Here is a 22618-nt window from a genome sequence, read left to right as displayed (position 1 = left end):
ATAGCACGACGGTTTTAATTAAAAGCGGTGACAAAGTTTTGATAATATAGAAGCTATGCCGGAAGGAAACTTAATAATGGTATGGAATTTGCCGATCCAGCAAATTTTACACTTCTTTGCGATGAAGGGAAAAAGCGCGAGGAAAACAGAGGAAAAGGAAGAGATGATGAAGGAAAATCAGAAAGGGGGAAGAAGCGGTGGAAGAAGGAAAAGGAAGAGGAAAAGGAAAAAGCGGGTAGTGGGGTAGGGTTGCGAATTAAGGGTTGGTGACGAGAGCAGCGTGTGCGCGTAGGGTTGAAGAGAGAGGAATAGGCCGCCGGGCAGCCCCCTCCAACGTTGCTCCCTCCCCGACCTAACACGAACGTGCGAGCTTCGGGATTCGAGGCGGTGTGGAAACTCGGACGGACAGGCAGTCGCTCGCCGTTCGTTCAACAACGTGGCTCGAAAGTGCTGCCTCGGCGATTCAGATAAGCGACCAAGACCAAGAGGAAGACGACGAGGACGATCACGGCGACAGCGATGCCACCCCTCGTCGTTCGATCTTGGCCAACGTGGTTCGCCTTGGTTTCTCAGGGCCAACGATAAAAGATGACACTTCGATTGCGATCGTTGATCCCAGACACGGAGGAATCCACAGGTACCTCAGCGGTATTCTCCTTCGTCGTGATCTATTACGACCAACAACTACGCCCGTCGATATTCCAATTGTTCTCGTCGTGAACCATTCAGTTTCCTCAGTGAACCTGATAATCGAATCGATCGTTCTTTGACGCGTGTGAATACCAAGAGTGCGTTTGTGAGAGAATCTACTCGATTTGTTTAGTTTGATGTTTCGCGATTGACTAGTTCGAGCGGATATAGAGCGTGAGGGAAAAAGAATCGCAATGATAGTAAAAAGTGCGAAGTGTGTCGAGATGTCGATACGATCGAATGACGCGGCCGATGGCAAAGAAGAGTATCTGGTAATTGCCGTCGATTGTGCGTGGTCAAATGGAAATCACGCCGAGTGTTCATGGATCCCGTTTGACCAAAGGATTCTCTGCAATCAGCATTAGAGGGTTGAATTTCCTGTTGGGAAATTTAACGATCGGTTGGTCGAGGGTCGACTGGTCCAGCAGATCGTTGCCGATTAAAGCAATGTCTTGCATCGTCGTTTAAACCAATAGAGATCGCTTAATCGGTAGATCGAAGCCGAGAAGGACCAATATAAGAAGACCGACGGGAAGTTCGATGAAAAGGATTTTTCTACCGTACACGAATTCGCATTGCGGGAAACGTAATAAACCAAGGCAGTACAATGCCGCCGCTTTAGATCGAATATAAAGCCGTGCGACGTTTTTGATCCTGTTGCAAAATATTGAATCGATCTACCAGCGGTAGGTGAATGGCGGAGCTTAGTACGACTATCGTGTATTCTATGGTGCCGAGGATCATCCCCCTGATATATACATACAGACAGAGAGGCACATTCGATACATGGATCTTGCGCAGAATATGGGGAAGACACGAGGCGAACTTGGCGATGAACGCGTGACAGCACGAGGAAATTCTCCAACGAATCGACGTCGCATCCAGATCAAGCTTTGAACCACTGGATTTTTGCCTGTTGAACAACACCGCGTGTTTATTTGACACGGCCACGCAGTATATCGCCGTGATCGGCAAGGACGTTTATTACTCCTGACCATGACGATACTATGTTTGCGTTAGTCGATCGACTCGTTAGAAATTCAAAGAGAACGGACTGGCATGGATGAACGTTGCTGAGACGACGCAAAAGTGACACAGGTGTGATCAATGGTAAGTAACGGTTTAATCGCCGCTAAATTTTCTCCTACTTAAGATTCTCTTGACCGAGAAATGCCTGAACGTGTAGGTCAAGGGTGTAGGTACGAGCAATTTGAATTGCTAAGTGGATCTTAGTCGTTATTAATTAAAACGCGATTTGACGGCGAGCGAAGAAAGGAAACTTGTTTCGGGGGGTGAAAGATGGTCGAATTAAAGGAATTATAAATAAGAGATGACAGCGAAGAGGAAAGTAAGTACATGCGGCGATATGCGCGCGGAATATGAAACGGAAATATGTGTGTCATTTTATTCGGTGCATTAAGAGCACGCGCGAAATTTTGTGTAGAAGGTATTCGTTGTATTTCAGTCCTTATAAAGCGTAAGTATTCGCGATAAACGAACCAGCGAAATTAATGTTCGCGTAATATTAATCCGATTAAACTAATTTCATGCAGGCACAATTTCAACGAGCGGCAGGATGCACTTTCAGATTATCACGCGTTCTATTTCTTTCATACAGTTTTGAAAATTATGGAACAGCGAAGACGTTATTAAACTTGCTTAAAGTCGAACTCGAACGTGATAGTAGTTTCTACTATAATTGTCCCGTCGTCAACGCTATTCTTATACTCAGATGGAGAGGTAAAGTTAGATAATACGAGTAAAGTAAGAGACATTTGTAATCTCACGGATTAAAAACGTTTTAAATTAGCGCATATTTTGGAATATTTCGAGGAATAGGATTAACCGCAAGAATAATGGCTATCGAATTTTGTGCTGCTCTTTATTACGATCCATTCTACTGCCAGCCTTAATGCGTGCTTTTACTACTTAACACGATAAGGATATCATTATATCCTAATAATCTTTCCAAGTATTTCAAGAATGTGCTGCTTCGGCTATGGACATATCAATTAGATTAATATCCTTGAACTATATGAGGAGCTACAAGCCGTAAATGCACCACGGCAGGCAAAGACGTGATTAGTTTATTTTTGCTATAATTGCACAAAATAACACATACATTACCTGGTGCAGTCTACATTTCACGTAATCACGCACTTTTAATATCTCAGGAAATTATTGCCTCATTAAACGCATCGCACTTTTTATTTCTCGAATATTTAATACGAATACGAACACTCTTAATATTTCCTACGTTTCTTACATTTAAGTAATTGCGAATCTCGAATTGGGACGACAAACGAACATCCCGATGTCAGTGGAATTTCTTGTCAATCGTATATAATTAATTATACTATCATTTCGCTAATTAATCTAAGTCAAGATTACCACGACGTAGGCATCATTTTTTCCTTATGCATCGTACAGTTGTGCCTTTCTCTCGCAGTTGTAGGTAAGCTGCAAGAACAATCAATCTTAAACGTCACGATTTCATTTCTTGTAAGACAGAAACCTTCGCTATCCGGAATGAATTGCGTATTATATTTTCGTTGGAAACGGTTCCTTCCCCTCGCTAGTGGATTACCTTTGCGCAATTGTCTGTGCATCTGCAATTTTATAAAATTCGTGGAAATAGCGTTGAGATTAATGTCCGAAATATTTCTCCTAAATAAAACGAAACGTAATATACCCGCGGAACGTATTTGAGAATGGCGTTTTGGTAAATTATCCAAAATTGTAGAATTGCTCCTCTTACTTTCTTGAACCATATATAACGAGGTAGACGATTCTTCGTACGAATTTGTTCACTTGAATAACACAGCTTTTCCATATAGCTTTTGTTCGAACGAGGGGGCGAAGCATAAAATTCTGTTTTATGTCGTGAGTATTCGTCATATCATTGTTTGTGGCGTGACCTCATAATTCTGGCTTGTCTCTCAAATTTTACACTTGTTTGCTTTCGTTGATTTTTTAATTTGTACAATACACGCGACGTTCTACCAATCATGTAAAAAAAAATTGTCACGTTTAACGTAAATGGAAACGATGAAGCGTGAAATGAACAATCGAATACTTAGCCGAGACTGAAGTTCTACGCGCCCGCAGATATTTCTGGAGACGCGAATTTCTCTAATACGGCAATTGTTATTAAGCAAGAAGTGTCAGAGACTTAATACTGTACAGATTTAAAGAAGTCTGCAGAATTTTTGTAGTCCAAGATATATGTAAATTACATGAACGCGCTCGGCTACATCGATGAATGTCCCTTCTTAAAAGTTTTTATTTGCGACCGTGTTATGTCTTTTCATTCTAGTATACATCTTCGTAAATAAGTTGTTTTCCTGTCTCTTTCTATCATCTTTGTCATGCCATTTTATACATTTACTTTCGATACAATTTTCACGTGAACTGGGTTGCTTCAATCGCAATATTTTCAAAAGCCTTGGATATAATCAGACTTTATATGTGTACGAATATTTTCATTTTAATCGAAAAGAATTGTGATGCATGGTGTAGTTCTTCGCATCATACGATACAGATTAATGCTTTAAAACGTGTTAACGTTTTATGGGTGTGTTAAATAATCCTTTCGTTGGTGAATTTTTGAATACCATTGTACGATATTGTCGGCCGACCGACCATATCGCAATATTATATTTAACCATTGTCTGTGCAAGTTTACTTCGTTATATAGAATAAATTGGAACTAAATTGGAGTGCTCCTAATTTCTGTACAATTAAAGAGTAATGTATATAATTGCATAGCGAATTCAAAGAAAAACAGTAAAAGACAATGGAAAAGGGAGGAGACAAGAGGGAAATGACACAGTTACCATTGAGAACAAAATTCAAGTTAGTACATATATTTCACTCAGAATTATAACGTTGCTTTGCATATTTACATATTCAAATATCACCGTGTCGTTAGCGACCCGATGAAAGAGCATCATCTGAAGAAATTGCATATTATTTTGCCGCAATTAATTATAAGGATTATAACAGCCCCCTATGACGATCTGAATGAAGCCAATTTTTTGTCAGGCACTGTTCTTGGCAATTTGTGATGATATACTGTGTACTTACTTCTATCTCTGTTGATTAAAAACACGGAATACGATATACGGTAGTGACATTTCCTATAAAATTTCGCATAAAGTTTTACATAAAACTTCGCATCGTGGTACTCGTTTTAATCGACATCATTATTTTCCTGACATTTAGCACCAACGTCTGGAATAGCAACATTCTCCGTGGTATATTTTTCTTTCAGAATGGAGAGACACACGAGTAAGCATCCGACACGTAAGTTTAAGGGACGCGTGTCCAGAATAGAAAGCGTGCTTAAGTAGAAAAGGAAGAAAATACATGCAGGCATATTCCTTTTGAGCGATTTACAGTTCAAAATATAACGACTGCCGATACACTTGACTCGGCTTGCTTAGTGTATGTAGAACAGGGAAATGGTAGGCCCTAAGAGATAAGGAGATGATTTCTGCCCTTAAGAGGGTCCTTCGAGTTCCCTTGGCTGCCGGCTTCGAGCGGTTCGAGAGGATCTCTCCTCTTTCCCTCTTTCACGCCGTTCACGTCGAAAGGCAAGAGAAACACTATAATGTCTGTCCATCTGTCAATCCACCCCTCCTACGTGCGTGCTTTCGATTCCTTCTACCCCGTAAGAGACGACCGTTCCTCTGCAAAAACTAAGCCAGGCCAACCGCTTGAGAGAAGTCCTGAGTTTTCTTTTAATTTTGAGATTGCGTCGCGACATTCGTTACGAACGGACAAGCTCTATCTGATTCATAGATCTTTCGTCCTCTTTTTAAGAGAAAAGAAAAAGATAGACAGACTTGCTCAAACATAGTTCGCGTAATTTGATGCTAACAATAAAAGAATAAAAATACATTTCCTTTTTCGCGTTGCAAATTTAGACGTTCAAAGAATCACAGGCATAAATATGTTTACACTTGTGAGACTACGTGAAGCCACGTTCGACCGAACGGAACGAAAAATCTAAAACACAAATTGCACGTTTCTAGCTGTTTCGTTAAGCAGATGAAAATCTCTCGTTACTTTCGCAACCATCTGACCTGTATTAATATTTAATCTGTTATTCAGTTCCAAGGAAGTCCTTCGAAATTCATTATATCGCGGTAGTTACCGTCTACGGTTTTAATTTAATTAAATTTCCTTAATCCTTCTTCCGCCTTTATTTCCGTGGCGTTCGTGTAACGCGTTCTACCGCGGAAATAAAACTAAGGTACAAACTCGAGCGAAAATAGATTGAATTATCTAACACGCGACTACGACACCGAGCATTACGCTTTTATTTTACAATGTAAGGATAGGTGTAAAACGTAAGGCAAGGGAAGAAGTCGTACTGACCGTGGTTCTTCTTTCTATTACAGAGATTCTCGACGAGGGATTTCAATGATACGCCGCTAAGGTTGGGGCGATTGTGGTGATTGGTGAGAGGATAGTCCAGACGCAGCACCTCGTTTCTTGCGTGCACGGACGATCGAGAATGTTATCGCACAAGGAACGCCGCACATCACCAACGTAAGGGAAACGAAAAGCTTAGCCGTGAACACTTAGATAACGGTCACGAGGATGCCAGACAAAATTAAAGAACCGACGCGTTTCAAAATCTCGTGATCAACATCGGCGTCCAGTATTCACGAGTAGAGAAATTTGAAATGGGGACGAACACGAACGACCAGCCTCTGGTTAAGTCCATCGTGAGCAATCTGTCGTTAGACCATACGCAACGACTATCCGATTTGTTTCCCGGTAACGCAACCAAGGACGCAGTCACCATACACGACGAAACCGTCTTAAACGACGTTTTCTCAAGAAGCGAGAAAGATGCGTCAACCAGTGGCATCGAGTTAAGTTGGTTCAATGATTCGACAACGATAGGTACAACGCCTTCCGGTTCCTTGTTCAGTGTGTCATCGTCGTTCTTTTCCTCGGTATCACCGTCGTCGCCTAGCTCCGACAATTACACCGGCATATCGGACCTGTTCGTCTTCGAAGACTTAAACGATTACATCAATCGATTGAATTACAGCGCTTTCGTTAATTTGACGGCCTATTACGATGGAGGGGCTAACCTGAACCTGAACGGAAGCGTGAACTGCACGTCGTCGATAGTCGCGGGCACCGCAGCTGGTGTCGTTAGAGCCGGTGAGTGCGGGCCGACAGCAGACGTCGATGAAAAGACGAATGCCAACAGCTGGTGGGCTCTGATCCTGGTGATCGTGCCTTGTTTAACGCTATTCGGCAACGTATTGGTTATCCTCGCTGTAGTTCGAGAAAGAGCTTTGCAGACGGTCACGAATTATTTCATCGTGAGCCTGGCCGTCGCTGACCTGCTCGTTGCTGTGCTCGTCATGCCCTTTGCTGTCTACGTTTTGGTGAGTCTGCTTTCTCTTCCACGTATTACAATGGCTTTTAAAACGGATGGTGACGGATTAAAAGAATTCATTAAATTACGCTTCGCACCTTATCCTTTATCTCGATAAAAATAATTATCGTGTCGGCTATTATTCCGATGTGCTAGAAGTGGATGTTAATTCGAAATATAAACTTTTTAGAAATTCGCTCAGACTTTAGTTCCGGCGTATAAAAGACAACGATGCCTTTTTCACTGACTCGTTTGCAAGTGCATCGTGACATTTATGACTGCCAAATCGGCATGTTCCTCGTATCGTCGGTCCGGTTGTTTTGCCATCGCATTTGCGCGATGTTTATAACCTGATTTAATTAAAGCAATTCATTGGAAATCAGTTAGCATTCCTATTATTGTATCGGGAAACTGAATTTTCATAGATCTATATTTATCGAACAAACGATGATTTTGTTCGAATGTCGATGGTTCCGCAGTTCGGATACGTATACCAATCAAATGAAATAGGATTAGTTAATTAAAGCAATTTGAGTAATTCTTCAAGTGACAGCTCCTGAATTCCGTGATAGCGATGACCTACTTCCGTTCGAAATGCTCCTACCGTGTCATAGTGCGGATGTCAAACGAGCGCTGCCAGCGAAAGCATTCTTTTATGCGTGCAGTATTTATTTAACTGCCGTTTTATTTACGTTCTGGAATAAATTTCAATCTTACGCGAAATAAATTTCTGACGGATTTATCTTGTTTCATTACATTTTAGGACGATTTAGGACCTATGTACATTTTACGATCCCATTTGTTCTTATTAATTTAAAGGATAAAACTGTCTGGCGTCAAGGTATTATAATTTCATTTTGCACCATTAAATGCGCAAAATTTATGTTGCCCTGAATAATTACCGTAACGAATATGTTTTTATCTTAACACGAAAAGCTAATTGCAGAAAATTTACGTCCCTTCGATGAGAGACTTTTCTATATTTCTGCAACTCGATAAGCAATATTCCACGATATCTGTAGAAGATGATAATTTTACGAGAGTCGAGGTGCAGGTAGGTTCTGAACCGATCTTCAGAACGAATATTAATTATGAATTGCATAGGGCTTGTAAAAATGCTATTGATTTATTAAAGTTGAATTTTCGGTCGAAAATCGTCAATATTCCATTATCCTCGCTTTAACCGAACGTTCATCGTGTCGAATCGTTCGGAATAGATCCTGGGAAAATTTGAATATATTTTTGCCCAAAGTTACGTGTAATTATTATAATATCTTCGTCAACAAGACGTGTATTTGCGATCGGTAATTTAATTAATTGTACAACATTGTACGTATAATCAAGGATTGTTCCATAATTGAAACGCGGAATTTTCGTATTTACGAGTTATTACGTGATTCGCTGTTTCATATTCGCCTCTCTAATCAGCACGCTACGCAATAGCAATAATTCAGAATGATTTTGCGTCTGATATTTGAGTTCTTACTAATCTGACAAAATTCTTCTGTGTTCTATAAAGTGCGTGATAGTTTAAAATATTTTGGCACGAGATTATGTCGCGTAAACACGATAGAAGCCATCCTTTTTACGCACAAAGTATATGTGGATCAAAGTGGCACTCGTACACGCGACATTCACGTCCGCTTGTACTAATGAACATTTCGCAAAAGTAACAGTGTTTAAGTTTAATTTATAGGGGAACGTGAGTGATTTATTCCACGCGGCTGACATGAAACCTAATGACCAGTAAAGATGTACCTTTTGGAATATGCATGAGGGTGCCGGAATTCGATGGCACGTCAAAGAAATAACGAAATTAAATGTAGCGTTTGCAGGAAATGAAAGTATCACAAGCTAATTACGGATAAAATGATTCCCGCAAGGTTCTAAGGCATGCAAATTGAACGAGTTCGAGAATGGAAAACGTAAGATTTTATCACCGAATTAACTTCTAGGAAATTTCCAATAATCTGATAAAGTTCAGTCGGTATTAAGCAATTACGTTGGCCATCCGAACAGATTTTGATATCCTACAAAAAATCTATAATCGTTTATCGTCGCACGAACGAAGAATTTAAGATTCGTTCTTGTAGTCTTCGTCGTTCTATCTTTATCGTTTCTTCCATAATTTTTTTCACGTCGAACTGACCAATACAGTGAGCGGCATGTTCCAACCTCTATCGGGTTGACCGAGACGTCCCGGGCTGGATATTAACACGGTGCAGCGTACTAAAATCCCTCGTCGACCGCTTAAATGATCGTTCGCGAGTTTCACATTAAACAGTTTAGCGACGCGTGTGTGCGCACCTATAATGCGTCGCAACGATAATGTCGCGACTCGAGTGTCGTGCTACGATCGAAGCACTTTAATCGGTTGCCAGCGCGAACTCGCGTTCTACGATTCGCAGTTTCGCGAAACGTCGTGAAACTGTGCCGTTTGTCAGCCTGCGTTCGTGATATGCAATCTTATCAAATACTGGCTTTCAATTTGAAAAAAAGGAAATAATAAAGCAGGCCAATGAACGAAAAACTACATGTTTAATCATATCGTGGAGATCTTTCACGGGAGGGAGAGATTAATAATATCCACTTAATTCCGTTTCGGTTTTAAGAGCAGCTTTGAAGTAGGTATTCTCGAAGGAATACCTGGACAGAATATTCTTCTTCGTAACTTAACGCTGATTGGTAATTCGCTTTTATCGGCTCTCTGGTAGTTCCAAGCTTTTATGGTTACTTGGATTATGAGCTTGAGAAATTTTTGAAGTCTTTGCTGTGACGTTATACGGGCTATCGCTTGTTTCTTTAGCGGAGAAATTTTAATTCCTTTTTCAATTTTCTCGACACAATTCGCTTCTGACAACAAGAAGATCAAGAATGAAGTGTAAATAAAGAAAAATGCACGTTATTTCGTGTAATTTTCTTTATTTCCTTTTTCTATGTTATCATACGTATAATCGTTCGCATCGGTGTAGTTTCTCATCTAAATTGCTCGTTTATTAGAATTTCAATTTCTATTCCTCGTTATGCCATACAATCTTTGTTATCATGGTCGTAGTCTGCCGAGCGTTTCGTTGTAACGAAATGATTACTAGAAGAATAGGCCAACTACGAGGAAAGCTTGATACATTTACCACGTTGACTTTGATAGATCTGTCTTTTATTTCTGGAAATGTAGCTTCACCGTTACATTTTAGTGCACTGTGTGTGCTGAACGCACATATTACCTTGTAACGACAAGCCAAGCCGTGGTTTACAGTCACGTCGGTATGCCACGCGAGATTTCCGGTTCACGCAAAAGTTATTCTGTTATTATTGCACTTTTCTGGACACGGCAGAAACAGCTGTGTAGTTTGCTCCAGTATCTCCGCTACTACTTTCTACAGCTGCTGTCACCGTAAATCTTTTCGCGAATTTATGTAGGTCAACAATCGTTTACTCTCACCAGTATATTTATAGTCGCGTTTCGTTTCTGCGAATCGCAGGAGAGACGCAGCCGTTCGAAACGACATCGGTTATAATTGAAGTCTAAATTAATCAATTCATTTTACGACGTTCCCGTACATTCACTTCTTCTAATTGATGCATCATTACTTGCGCGATAGTATCGATATTCCAATAATTTATAAGGTGGAGGGTGTCTTTGTGATCCTTCCGTGTATGCGTATGACACTTTTCGAATCTGTTCGTAGTACTTCCGTAATTTCTTTTCTTCGATGATCTCTCTATTGCTCTTTCTCCGTTAGTGTCTGACGTCTCAGCGTAATGTGGAAACCGCGTGCCCTATCACGTGCACAAACGAAATTGAGCATCCTTGACCAATTATTGGAATTATGGTAAAATGTCCGCGTACAAAGAACAGCCGGATTCGGTGGAACGAAAAATTGTGAATGATGGTCAGAAAATTGGAAAGGATAAGGGCATATGAAAGGCGTAAAAGAGAAGGACAGAGGTAAAAAGGTGGAACAGTCGGTATTAGGTTCTGTCGAGTGGGTGCTGGCGTGACCACGAGCAATTTCGATCCGTTTTCCTTCGCCTGCCTCCATAATCCCTCGATTCGTAGGTAGCCTCACCACTCAACCGGTTTACGAAGTGGAATAACACGGTGGATCGCCAGCTGGGACAAGGTCTATGTTAATAACACAGATCGCTTCATCGCATGCATGCTTATTACTTGGTCGATTCAACCCAGTTTTGATTCGAGCTGTGTACACAGAGGTTAAACCATTCGTTGTCCCGCTAATATGAATATTAATGTTCATGCCGAAGGAACCGACCACTTTTCTTCTGGGAATAGAACACGGAATCGTTTGGCCTTGCCGGCTCGTCTAAATACGAGTTATCTCTTCCGAACGATCCCTCTCTACAAGCAACATATCTCTACAACGTTTCTTTCCTTCCCCTTGCGTCAACATGGCGCCTGAATTTCAAAGTGATTCATTCTGATTGTTTTCGGCGCCAATATTATTCGCGTCTCCACATATGATTGCAAACGTTCGAAAGGGAAACCTAACAGAAGTATAATAAAAGCAACCGTTTCGATGGTTTTATAAACAAGATGAAAAAGATAAATGGTCCGGTAGATGTACGCTCGCCTAGTCAGTTTCATTTGTACGGTTGATCGCCCTTCACGAAGTTAACAGCTAAACGATGAAAAAAGGCTCAATTCGAATGCTATTGTCCTAGATATCGTCTTTCTCGTCATTTCGAGATTGATCGTGGCGAAACACGTGCAACACAAGCACGTCAAGCGATACAAAATTTCACAGGGTGAATAGAGATGTTCGGTGGAACGTCAACGCGCGTCATGCGTCAAGGTCGAGTAGCTACGTAAAATGAAAAAAAAGCTGTTGGAGTACCGGGGATTTCGTTAGAGTTTGGCATGTAAAAATTTGAGGTAACGAAATTCATGGCACGAATGTACTGCAGTTATTGTTATTTTTCGGCGAATGTTCAAGCATGAAACTAGTCACGGTAGAAAATTGCTTCGCACAGATCAAACGTATCGAGTATCAGAGATTTTAGAAAAATACTCTCTGATTTTTATTCACGTGCACAGAGAATCAACGAATTAAACACAAGCCGTGAACGATCGTAATAAATTACGAGACACGTTTATAAACGTATGGTACGATAAATTCTTGATAGAGCGCAATTTATATTTGTCGAAAGTTTTATGAAATACGTTGACATTTAACGCATCTTTGCGAGACAGATTCGTGATATTCCATGTAATCGCTGTAATTTCGAAACACACGCGGCTCCTTCATAATTTTCAACTACCTTTATTCTATTCCTTCGTTCCGGTATAATGGCTTCCGCTGAAAGCAGATCTCGTACAAGAATGAGACAAATGTGACGCGAGCGCGCACCAGCGCATATAACAGTTGATCATATTGTGTTGTTGAGCGTAATGTAACGTATTTCGTCTTCCTTAAGATAGTTTGTTTAAGCGCTAAGCACTCGATCTCTTGGGCTAAATATAGCTGTGAAGCGAAAGGTAAGCGATGCGAACTTCAAAGCCGTTTTCACTCGAACCTCGTCATGCTTATCTCCTAAATCAAACACAAATACTATGGAATATAATTAGCGAAAAATAAAATCTTCCTTTTTGTTTCCATTCTTCCGAGTTAATCAATCTTAGCCAACTTTTAATGCAAAACGGTTACAAGAAATTATTGATCGTGAAGCGCGCACAATTTAGCGGGGCGCATGATAAGAACGCACGGGTAAGAAACGGAACTAAGTATTTTAGAGCGATCGTAAGGTATTACTTACAAACTAATAGTTCGCTGTCTTCGAGCAAACATTTTGCAGATGAATATTCCAGTAACTCTCTCGCATTCACAATCTTATGAATTTCTTCGAACTCAAATAAGTTTATCGTCCGCATGACAGTGTATTATTTTCACGATTTTCCTTGAACGTGTACTTTTATACTTGTTGTAAATCGATTAGATCATAACGGGAAAATTTGCCACCGAAGAAACCATAAAATCCAGCGTATCGAAAATCACTTTTCACCCAGTGCTGGAAAGCTAGATGCAATATACATATAAAGTTAACAGATCGACCTTAGGTAGTTGGAGTATCCATTTTTCATATGCGTTTAGATGTCAGCCGATAAAATCTCGATCGTTCTTCTGAACATCGTCGGAAGGAAAAAATGATATGACGTGAAAGAAACCGTTACTCTTGTATAAGCAAACGCCAGATTGCTGCATCGTCATCGGATTCAGAAAGAGATTGGGAAACGTATAACTGAGAAGGACAGGGATGGTCGTTCTACTTGTGCTAAACCAGACGTGACGTCCTGTTCCACGTAACTCTCAGTTACATTTTCTTGCGAGCTTTTATTGGGTCCTGTTAATAATTAATATTTTTCTTGAAACGTTTAAATTAAAGTACGAGACGTACCGCAAGAGAGAAAGAAAGGGAAAGTTATTCAAAGGTTCGCAGCATAATTGAATGCTTCGCTACGATAGCGACTGTGATAAAGTCCTTCCTCGACAATCAGAATTCCACGAATCATTCGTCAAAGAATCTATTTCTTCCATTTACCATGTTTCCAGAGTCGTGAGCAATGGAGGGTTCTTTCGTAGATGTTAAATAGACGACATCCTATTTTTCTCAAAGGACAGCAGAGAGCGTAGATTCACCATCCCTCTATGTCACCGTAATTCGACTTGATCGTGGCACGACAATCGTATTCGTTATAACGTGACCTAAAAAGTTCTGATTGAACAGAAAGTTTCATAAATTATTGGTGTATTAAGTTCGCGACTTTCCAATCGATAGCTTCGGTTTCGGTAAGTCATCGATCAACGCGATAAAAACGCGTTACCATAAACTGGCAAGAATTATAATAAACGAAAATGATGCGATTGATGTTTGGTAATGCGAATTGATACTACTTTTACGTTGCCGATTCGATCTCAGTGGACTAAGTCCGTGTAAGGTCAGACGTGACGTTAGGAAATCACGCGAATACGGTCGCGTTTTACGATGTGGAAACGTACAACTTATGATTTAAATAATTTGATCCGACGATATTTTTAACCGAATAAACCGAAACTTCGCCCTTAAGATTATATACAACTTTTTTAAGAGCCTCCGTGAGTATTAATAATTTAACTGATAAAGCATGTTTAGGAAAGCAAGGCATATCGATTAAAAAGTTGTTTGTTCTCGATGGTTATACACTTAGTCTCTAATCAACTGTGAGATAGTTATTTTATGGTAGTTGCACGCGCGTCTATCGATTGGTGTATTACGTACGAATAAGCGCAATCTCTGGAAACGTTAGCTTGTTTCAAAAGCGTCGAGGCAAGAACGATATTGAGCGTACAGTGTATATGAACTGCATATTTTTCAAAAGATCACAGACTAATTAACGCTACAGGGAACGGATGCAGGCAAAGAGCAGGTGTAAAACCAGGAAATGGGAATGCGCATGTAGTTACGCGTTGCAACGAAACATTAACATTCATTATAGAGGCACCGATGGAAAAATATTTTCATAGAAGCGAACTGTTTCACGCAAAAACGAAATGTTACGTTGGCTACATAACATCGGTGTTTCCTCTGATTTTGTGGCATCAAGCTGTCGTAAAATTTATACATGATTATTAAATTAAACGCGATCATCGTTGTTGCAACATGATTCCTTATGGAAGAAATTAGATCGATGTACAAAGATAGAATCAACATGTCAGTAACAATCATGCGATTCTAATTGGTCTTAATTAAGGTTTGATGTAGCAAAGTTCTATAGAAAGGAAATAGAAGGTACAGATGGTGGGATGGATACGAACGTTTTTCCTATCTTAAGTATTTCTGCAAGTATTCCTGCACAATTACAGCACGTCTATTCGTCAATCTCCCCATGAACGATCTCGCTCTCAATCGACAAGGCGCCTGCGGAGCGAGTAATTTCCCAGAAAATTTCCTCGTCGCATTTAGAATCGCATTTACCTCTCTCATTGAAGGGAAAAGGTGTGTCTTATGCAAAACGAAGATCTGTTAGCGGTACGATCTTATTTCTACGACTAGATCGATCAGAGGCATTGTAAGCACGTTTCCAATTGTTACGTTTCTTCGATGGATTAATTTTTATTCGTATATTCATTGTCGTATTTCAATGAAACTTATCGATCATACGACCAATAGGTTTCGATTTCGACCCATGTTGCGTAATACCAGTTTTCTTCCTTTGATGATCTTTTTTTTTTTTTTTTTTGGTATCGAATTTTCAAGTGAAAAATACTGAAATTTAACCGAACCATACCGTAAAGCCTGGTTCAAGAAGCGAACAAGTATAATGTTTATCGACATCGTTAGCAGCAATTTAAAACACGACTATTTCAGCTTCCAACTACGTTTAGAGTAAAAGACGCTTACGGCCTGGTTCAAACTTAATCCATTTCAGTCAGCGTCTCAATTTCTGGGATGTTATCGAGCCGAGCCGTCGAACGCCGAGGAAATCGTTGTGTCGTAATGTTTGGCCAACTAAATGTTCCGGCATAAAATCGATCGGAGGGACAGACTTTTCTCATGGAGTTCGCTACGAATCTGGTTTCTTGATTGATCGTAAATTATTTGAATCGATGTTGGAACGAAGGGCCACCAGGCTCAGAGATACGTTTCCCTGAAATCGATTACTATTGTCCGTTCCTCGACATCAAGTACAATTCAGTAGTTGCTTCTTGGACGATAACAGCAAATTGTGCCCATATAGAGTATAGATTGGAATTCATTTAAACAGAAATATCACATGTTTGAACATTGTACCAGAAACATCGAATTCGAATTACAAATGAATAATATTTGTGTAGACATTTCTCATATGTAAAAGATCTCTATACACACGGATAATCTGACAAATGCTGAATATTTCGAACTACTTAAAATAAATTTACAAACGTGTTAAGGATAAAAATTCTAGTAGAAGAGTAGGAAAGAAATGTAAAGAGAATAAAATATATCGTACATGTCATACGTGTATGTAGGTATTTTACGTATCTTTCACAACAGAGAGAATATTAATATCTTAAATATTCGAGATCCTATTCTTTACAGGGTTAATGTATGGCTTCTCATTTGCGCGGCGCCAGCGTGGTTATTACTTCGTTGCAAAAATGTTCGGTAACGTATGCAAGAGAAGTTAATCGATTTTCTGAAATGTCTATAATTAATTGCTATAAAATAGCGTAGATCAGCATATCGATAAAAGTTGCTGACATAATTCTTTTTAAGTAATGGAAACGCTGTGAAGGTGAAGATTTGTATGTTGACTGACTATACAGGAAGAGAGGTTTAGCGTGCAACGACCGAGAACGTAATAGGGTGGCACCAGTAATCAAAGCTGCTAGCAGGAATCTATTACCGACGTTATAGGTCTCTCGGCAAATGCGAGATTGTTTGGTCATGATTACGAGCACACCTGTGAGCTGTTGTAATTTCAGTATTGTAACTGTGAATCGTTTATGATCAAATAGTTTAAACGGCATAGCAATTCAGTCTTCGTACTTACGTGTAGTAAGGTCGACAAATTTATTGCGATCAAATGAAGTTACCGTTATACAACTACGTTGCATCTAGAACTGCGTTAATCGAGCGAAGTTTGCTCAACCGTAATGTCATAAACGTATATAACAGCATTTCTTGGCTTCTACTCGATCTGGCAATACTTTTTCCAAATTCTTTACAGTTTTTCAGGTTTTAAACTCGTAGATGGTTGTACACAGTCAGAATGCAGCTTGTTAACGAGAGATATTCAACTTGGGCGAAAGAAATGTTTTATGATCGTCTTAGTTTCCTTCGGAAAAGTTTCGTCTGTTCCATCAGTTAGAAACTTTGCGCGACGGATCACGCTTTTTCTTTATCGATGACTGCTATGAAAATAAACAGTTTGCTCAAGCTTTTCTAATACGAGTAATTCTAAGATTTATATTCGTTTTAGAGTCGTTCATCTGTTACAGTAGATTGTTATAATTAAGACGAATAGCATTAGCAGACTGTGTTCCACTTAATCAAATCAACAAGAAAGCAACAACGTGGTTTGTCCCTTAAATATTTTTCTTCCTATCTACAATTAATGACATCGATTTATTTAATACCATGCAGAATGAATTCTGTTTGTTCCTTTTGTATGAGCAGAATAGGGTTGTAGCGTGGATGCAGAAAATTAGTTCTCGTTGGTTGTGTAAATCCTCTTTCTCTTTTAATTTTTATTTATTCTTGCATAGAAAAATATCGTTATGAGGTAAAAAAAAGTCACGCAAAATTTCTATAGAATGATGAACAAAAGATCGAAAATATCGCTCTTCTTACCAGCTCTTTCTCCGATCGAAAGGCCATGTCACACGTGTTAATCGTCTCACGAACTTCTCTATTTCGCTCTGAGCGGTCGTGTCGTTCTCGTTCCCTTTGATTCAACTTGGACCCGACGTGGCTTTTCAGTTCTCTCAACTTGTACTTTTCTTTGCTTTTCAGTTCTCTCCAATCTTATATCGCATTCTGTTGACACGTCATTTTTAAGTATTTTGCTTCTGTTTCGGTTCTTTTGCAGTTTGTTTCCACTTTGATATTTACTCGATAGTTCGCCACACGCTTGTTCGCACGAAGAATTTGTAGGTATAGTAGCCTCTCATAGCGAGTATTTTAGAGTTCAATTTATATCGCGCGACAATTCCCACTTCTTCCAAAACTTGTCTTTTATCACTGAATGACAAGCCCGATTTCTTTTCGTAGTAACTTTCTTGAAACAACTTGGTGAGCGCGTATCTTTGAAACCTATGTCAGCGACAAACGTATCTCAGATATTTATTTCTGAAATTGCGATTCCATAGTTGCCTACCAGGAAACGGAACTTTCGGATCGTTCCTGGATCGTAAATGAGAGTCGGAAGAATCTTTTCATTCGAATATTGCAAATCGGAGCCGACGTCGCTAAGTAGAGATGAAATATCCAATAGAATGTTTTGCGCTACATTTTGGCCGCTGTCCAAGTCAAAGACAACGATAACGATGTACTCAGGCCATTGGATCGCGTAGCATTGGAAAACTGGGTCAGAGTGGACTCTGAAATATTATTGTCAAAACTCCCTTCGTTCATTCATCGTTACTGAGATAACTTTTAATTACGACTGTAGTTTGTGTATAGTGAATTTCAAGGTTAATCGATAAAAACGCACATATAGAAATCGATCGGCTTCAACGATGCGATGTTGTCGCATTGCCATCGTTTTTGGCGCATGAATTTTGAGATTAGAAATCGTGATTCCAAGAGGCTGTTTCATGAAAAAAACTCGTAAGTCAGAGTCGTATAATTAACATTTCTAGTTTGCGCGAAAATAATCGTTAAAATGCGATTTCTATTTTCCTTCGTATCGTGTGTGGCGAAATATATTTTCATCTAGCGGTATTCAACGAAGGACTTGACCGAAACAGACAATGGTGTTCCCGTAAAAACGAGCGCCCTACTTCCAGACTCTTGTTATTCGTTATTCCATCGCAGTGTCCGTTGTTTTTCTGTGCTGCTCGCCAGTTTGATCGCTCAACCACGTTCATTCGAAACGATCTTTCAGAAAACTTGTCGACTATGCCGCGCTTGGAATTCGCGCGATCCACAGCGATTTAATCACCCACCTCCTCGAAGCGGCGAGGGAGCTAAATTTCATCTGATAGCTCGAGCTTGTGGTAACTAATACTTCTCTGTTCCTGCCCGATAAACCGCTATGCTGGAAAATAGAAAATGAACGACCGAAACTCGATATCGGTGTAGGCACGCCGCGCAACCATTGCTTCGTATTTGCTCTTCGCTTATGTGTGTAAGCGTTGGCAGATTTATGCAGAATTCTGTTCGCTTCCAAGCCAATGATGATATTGCATTTTTTATTGGCTTTTTGGAAAATTTGGTATTTTATACGACGAATAATCTAGTAGGATATGGAATATAGAATATCTATTTAATATATGTATGGGATATAGGATATCTTTGTAGGAATTTCGTACGGTAAGGATTTTTTATTCATTTATTCCGAGTTTCGACAAAAATGTGGCGGTCTGTTCGATACGTTTGATGGCACTTTATAACGTTTACGTTTAATAATTAATAATCGTAATTACGATAACTGCGATGTAATGCGAATTCCCGACTTTTAGGATAATAACTACCGTGGCTACCTAAATGTTCATTAATCCTCTTGGCCACAAGCTAGTACGGCGTTAGCTAAAATCATGAATATCCGCGTACTAAATAGGACTCGGTGATGAGGTCGGAACAAACTTCGAAATGTGACAGACGGAAAACCACGGGACACGAACGCTCGTTTACTTGAAAGTACGCCAGACAAATACAGTCGATTAAATGGTAACCGCGATTCACGACAGTTTATCCTGTACCAGATTTCGTTATCGTTAATTTAATAGGTAAAAGATAACGAAGAGAATTTTGTTCGAAGAAAATACGAAAAAAAAAAGGAAAGAAAAGAACAAACTTTAATCCCATATCGAGTATCTATGCGTCGATGCACTTTATCGAAAATTTGATAGGACCCAGCTGTGAGATGGAAGCATATTTCAGAGAATGACTAGGGGAATCAATATTGAATGTTTGTAATCTTAGTGAGAATAATCTAGGAGGAGGGGCGGAAGAATGAGATATGAAAGATAGCTTTACGTATCACGAACGACGTGATACCCTTCGGGTTGTGGTACCTCGCATAAATCAACAAAATTCATGACTATCCTATACCTGCTTGCTGCCATATTCGCGATCGAGTTTCTCGACCATATCTGAGCAAACATTTTTGACAAAACAAGGTAAATTATGTTAAAAAGTCACTCGGTATTTAGTCGATCAGAGATGTTGCCGAATTTTCTGCTTTAAAATGGATTGCTTCTGTAGTGCAGAAAAAACATATTCACCGTAAAAGTACTGTACGCGGTCTCTTACGGTTCGTCGAGCAACCGGATGAAATTTGAATTTATTTCGTTCCACTCTACTTTTTATTATGTTTCATTCGTACAGCGGAAAGATTGTATCTTGCATGGAACGTGTGAAAATATGCAATTTAATTACATTTGAAATTCCCGCTCTCGCTAGTTTTACGCGAAATGTGCGTTCATATTATATTTTGCGATCTTACGAAACATTTACCTTTCTCGACGAACATCGAAGAACAAACAACGTTTAAGCTGGAACTCGTATCTCCAGATTTTTGGATCGCGTGATCCAGGGGAGGATGATTTGACTCGTCGTTTGCGCGTGAAATCTAGCGATCGTTCGAAAGACGTTAGCGTGATTAAGGACAGAAACATGTGCAACAAAGTTGCTAGTAGTAAGCGTTAGGTGCATGCGAAGAAATTGGAGATACGTCGGGAAGGTATGTGAAGGTGTAGCGAAATTGCGAGGTTGTTCCAATAGTACGTATGCCACTCACGTTTCAAAACGTTTTAGAGGAAATCGCTTGTATTTCATAAATCTCCGGTTGGTAGGTGGTGCTTGGATCGTAGTCTTAGCCGCATGAGGGTTCTAGCAGAAAAGTTGAAGATCCCAGGGGATCGCGAAATTCGAGTGACTTTCATCCTGCGGTTCGTTACGCGTTATGAAAGGCCAACTTCACACTGTTTCGCTATGAGAAAATTTTTCCCAGCATCGGATCGAGAATAATCGAGAGGAAATATTATGCGACAAAGAAGTAATTACATTGTAATACATAAAGGGCTTACTCGTGATTATTTGTACATAACCCGATAACAGTCGGAGAAGTATTTAACTTAAACCAAACAATAATTCGATGAGTACACGGTGTAAAATAAATTACACGCTTCATAGTTCGTAAAGTTTGTTCTCTGCTTTGCCTTGCCTTCTCGCATAATAAATTCATAGAATATCTTATCCCGGATGAAATGTCTCGTCCAAGAGTTTATTGTACAATTAGAAGGAGAAACTAGGGAGTAATTTGCAGAACCTATAATTAATGTACATTCATCTAGCTTCTTAACGGTGCCTGGAGAGAATCGATAAGTGCTCGAGAACGGTACGAGCTGTAGTGAAAAACGTCACGCGATTCACAGACAGATGGGTAACCAGAAGTACTAGTACTACGGTTGAAAAGTACACAAGCTATAAATGTTGATCGTGTCCGTTGTATTTTTGCGACAACATCAGAAATAATACCTAATGACCATCGCGTGTTCATCTTTCTGTCTGGTTTTACCGTTCCTCGCTACGCTATATCTTTCCATCAATTTACTTATACAACGGAGCGAATATGTATATGTATAGTATATTTGTTCGTCGACCGACTCGTTCACCTGTTGATGGATGTTCCGCCTACGGGATCAAAAGGATTTTGCGAGGTTGCCAGAAGGGATGTTCGCAGCTTTCATAAGGTATCTGCCGAAAGCGAGTAGCCAACCTTCCCAAAGGGTGTCTTTCTTATACAAGAATTTCAGAAGCTCGTGGAATTTCGTTAGCCCTCGAGAATGCAGCTGCTTTGCGCGAACGAGTCAGAGGAAACGAGAAAGGGACAAGGGAACTTCCGCTTCAGGAAATACGATACATTAGCCAGAAAATCCTTTAGCGTTTGGAACTCGCTAGTTCGAGGCGTATTTTCTTTCGTGTCGAACGTTCGGTACTGTTTTCCACCCTCGCTGAGTTAATTTCGGTTCTATGAACCCTAGTACCTCGAAATAATAATCTTCTGCGTTACATAGTGATGTTACTTCTAAAGCTTTTTCACGGTTGACTAGTAATTAGATGCATCTCCGTGCATCGACTATTTCAATGCGAAAATAAGAGAAGCCAGAAGGACGACGATCAAAATCGAATCACTGATGCTCCGTTGTTTCTATTTCCCGTGCGTGATAATTACGTACACGTGTATACATACAGAAAGATATTAATTCGTAAAAGTTTGATTTGTTCGTTTGGTAGTTCGAAAGAACAATAGCTAGTTAATCAACAGCGAATTAGTACAAGGCTCGGCTAATGCCGAAGGTCGACGTCGAGACGTTTTCACTTTAAAACGACAGTTCTAGTCTCGCGAACTTTTCGATAAAACGAGCAGTTTGCCGAGTTGACGCCAGGAGGTTAGCGATCACGCGATCCTGTTTCTCCTCTTGATCTGCTTCTGTTAGAAGTTTTCTTCGCGTAACTTGCCGTTCTATTTTTTCTTTTTTTCTTTTTTAAGAAGAACTTGACTGGTATGGACGTTTAGGTTAGCGTGAGCAACGTTAATTAATAGTCGGGCGAAATCTGTTTCCTTGAGCTGGCACGTATCGATTGCATCTCGTGCATCGAGTGTCATGCACAACGTGAACGTGTTTCGTATCGGAAATGAGATTCGTACAAGCGATAGATGCAATCTAACGAAACTTGATGTTCGACGTCAGACCTAACATACCAATTGACAACATTCTCGCGTGAATTCCACGCGTTTTCCCATATCCTCGGTTAATTTCGACGCAATTATCTTGCTGCGAATCGAATTTCATTCAAATTACGTTTGCGAGCGTTCCG

General features: G+C 40.0%; 1 protein-coding gene across 3 annotated transcripts in view; it reads left to right on the top strand.

Annotated features, from left to right (window-relative positions):
• The first annotated feature begins 402 nt into the window (after window positions 1-402).
• Window positions 403-22618, top strand: part of Dop2R (dopamine D2-like receptor) — a 96416-nt gene continuing 74200 nt past the window's right edge. For all 3 annotated transcript variants that reach the window (XM_033346430.2, XM_033346429.2, XM_033346428.2), the window contains exons 1-2: window positions 403-1800; window positions 6096-7103. In XM_033346430.2, the coding sequence (XP_033202321.2) occupies window positions 6384-7103 (720 nt within the window). In that variant the 5' untranslated portion in view covers window positions 403-1800; window positions 6096-6383. The remainder of the gene's footprint in view (window positions 1801-6095; window positions 7104-22618) is intronic.

Source organism: Bombus vancouverensis, chromosome 9 (assembly GCF_051014615.1).
Source record: "Bombus vancouverensis nearcticus chromosome 9, iyBomVanc1_principal, whole genome shotgun sequence".
NCBI lineage: Eukaryota > Metazoa > Arthropoda > Insecta > Hymenoptera > Apidae > Bombus > Bombus vancouverensis.
Note: the sequence above shows the minus strand (reverse complement) of the source record. Positions and strands in the feature narration are given on the sequence as shown.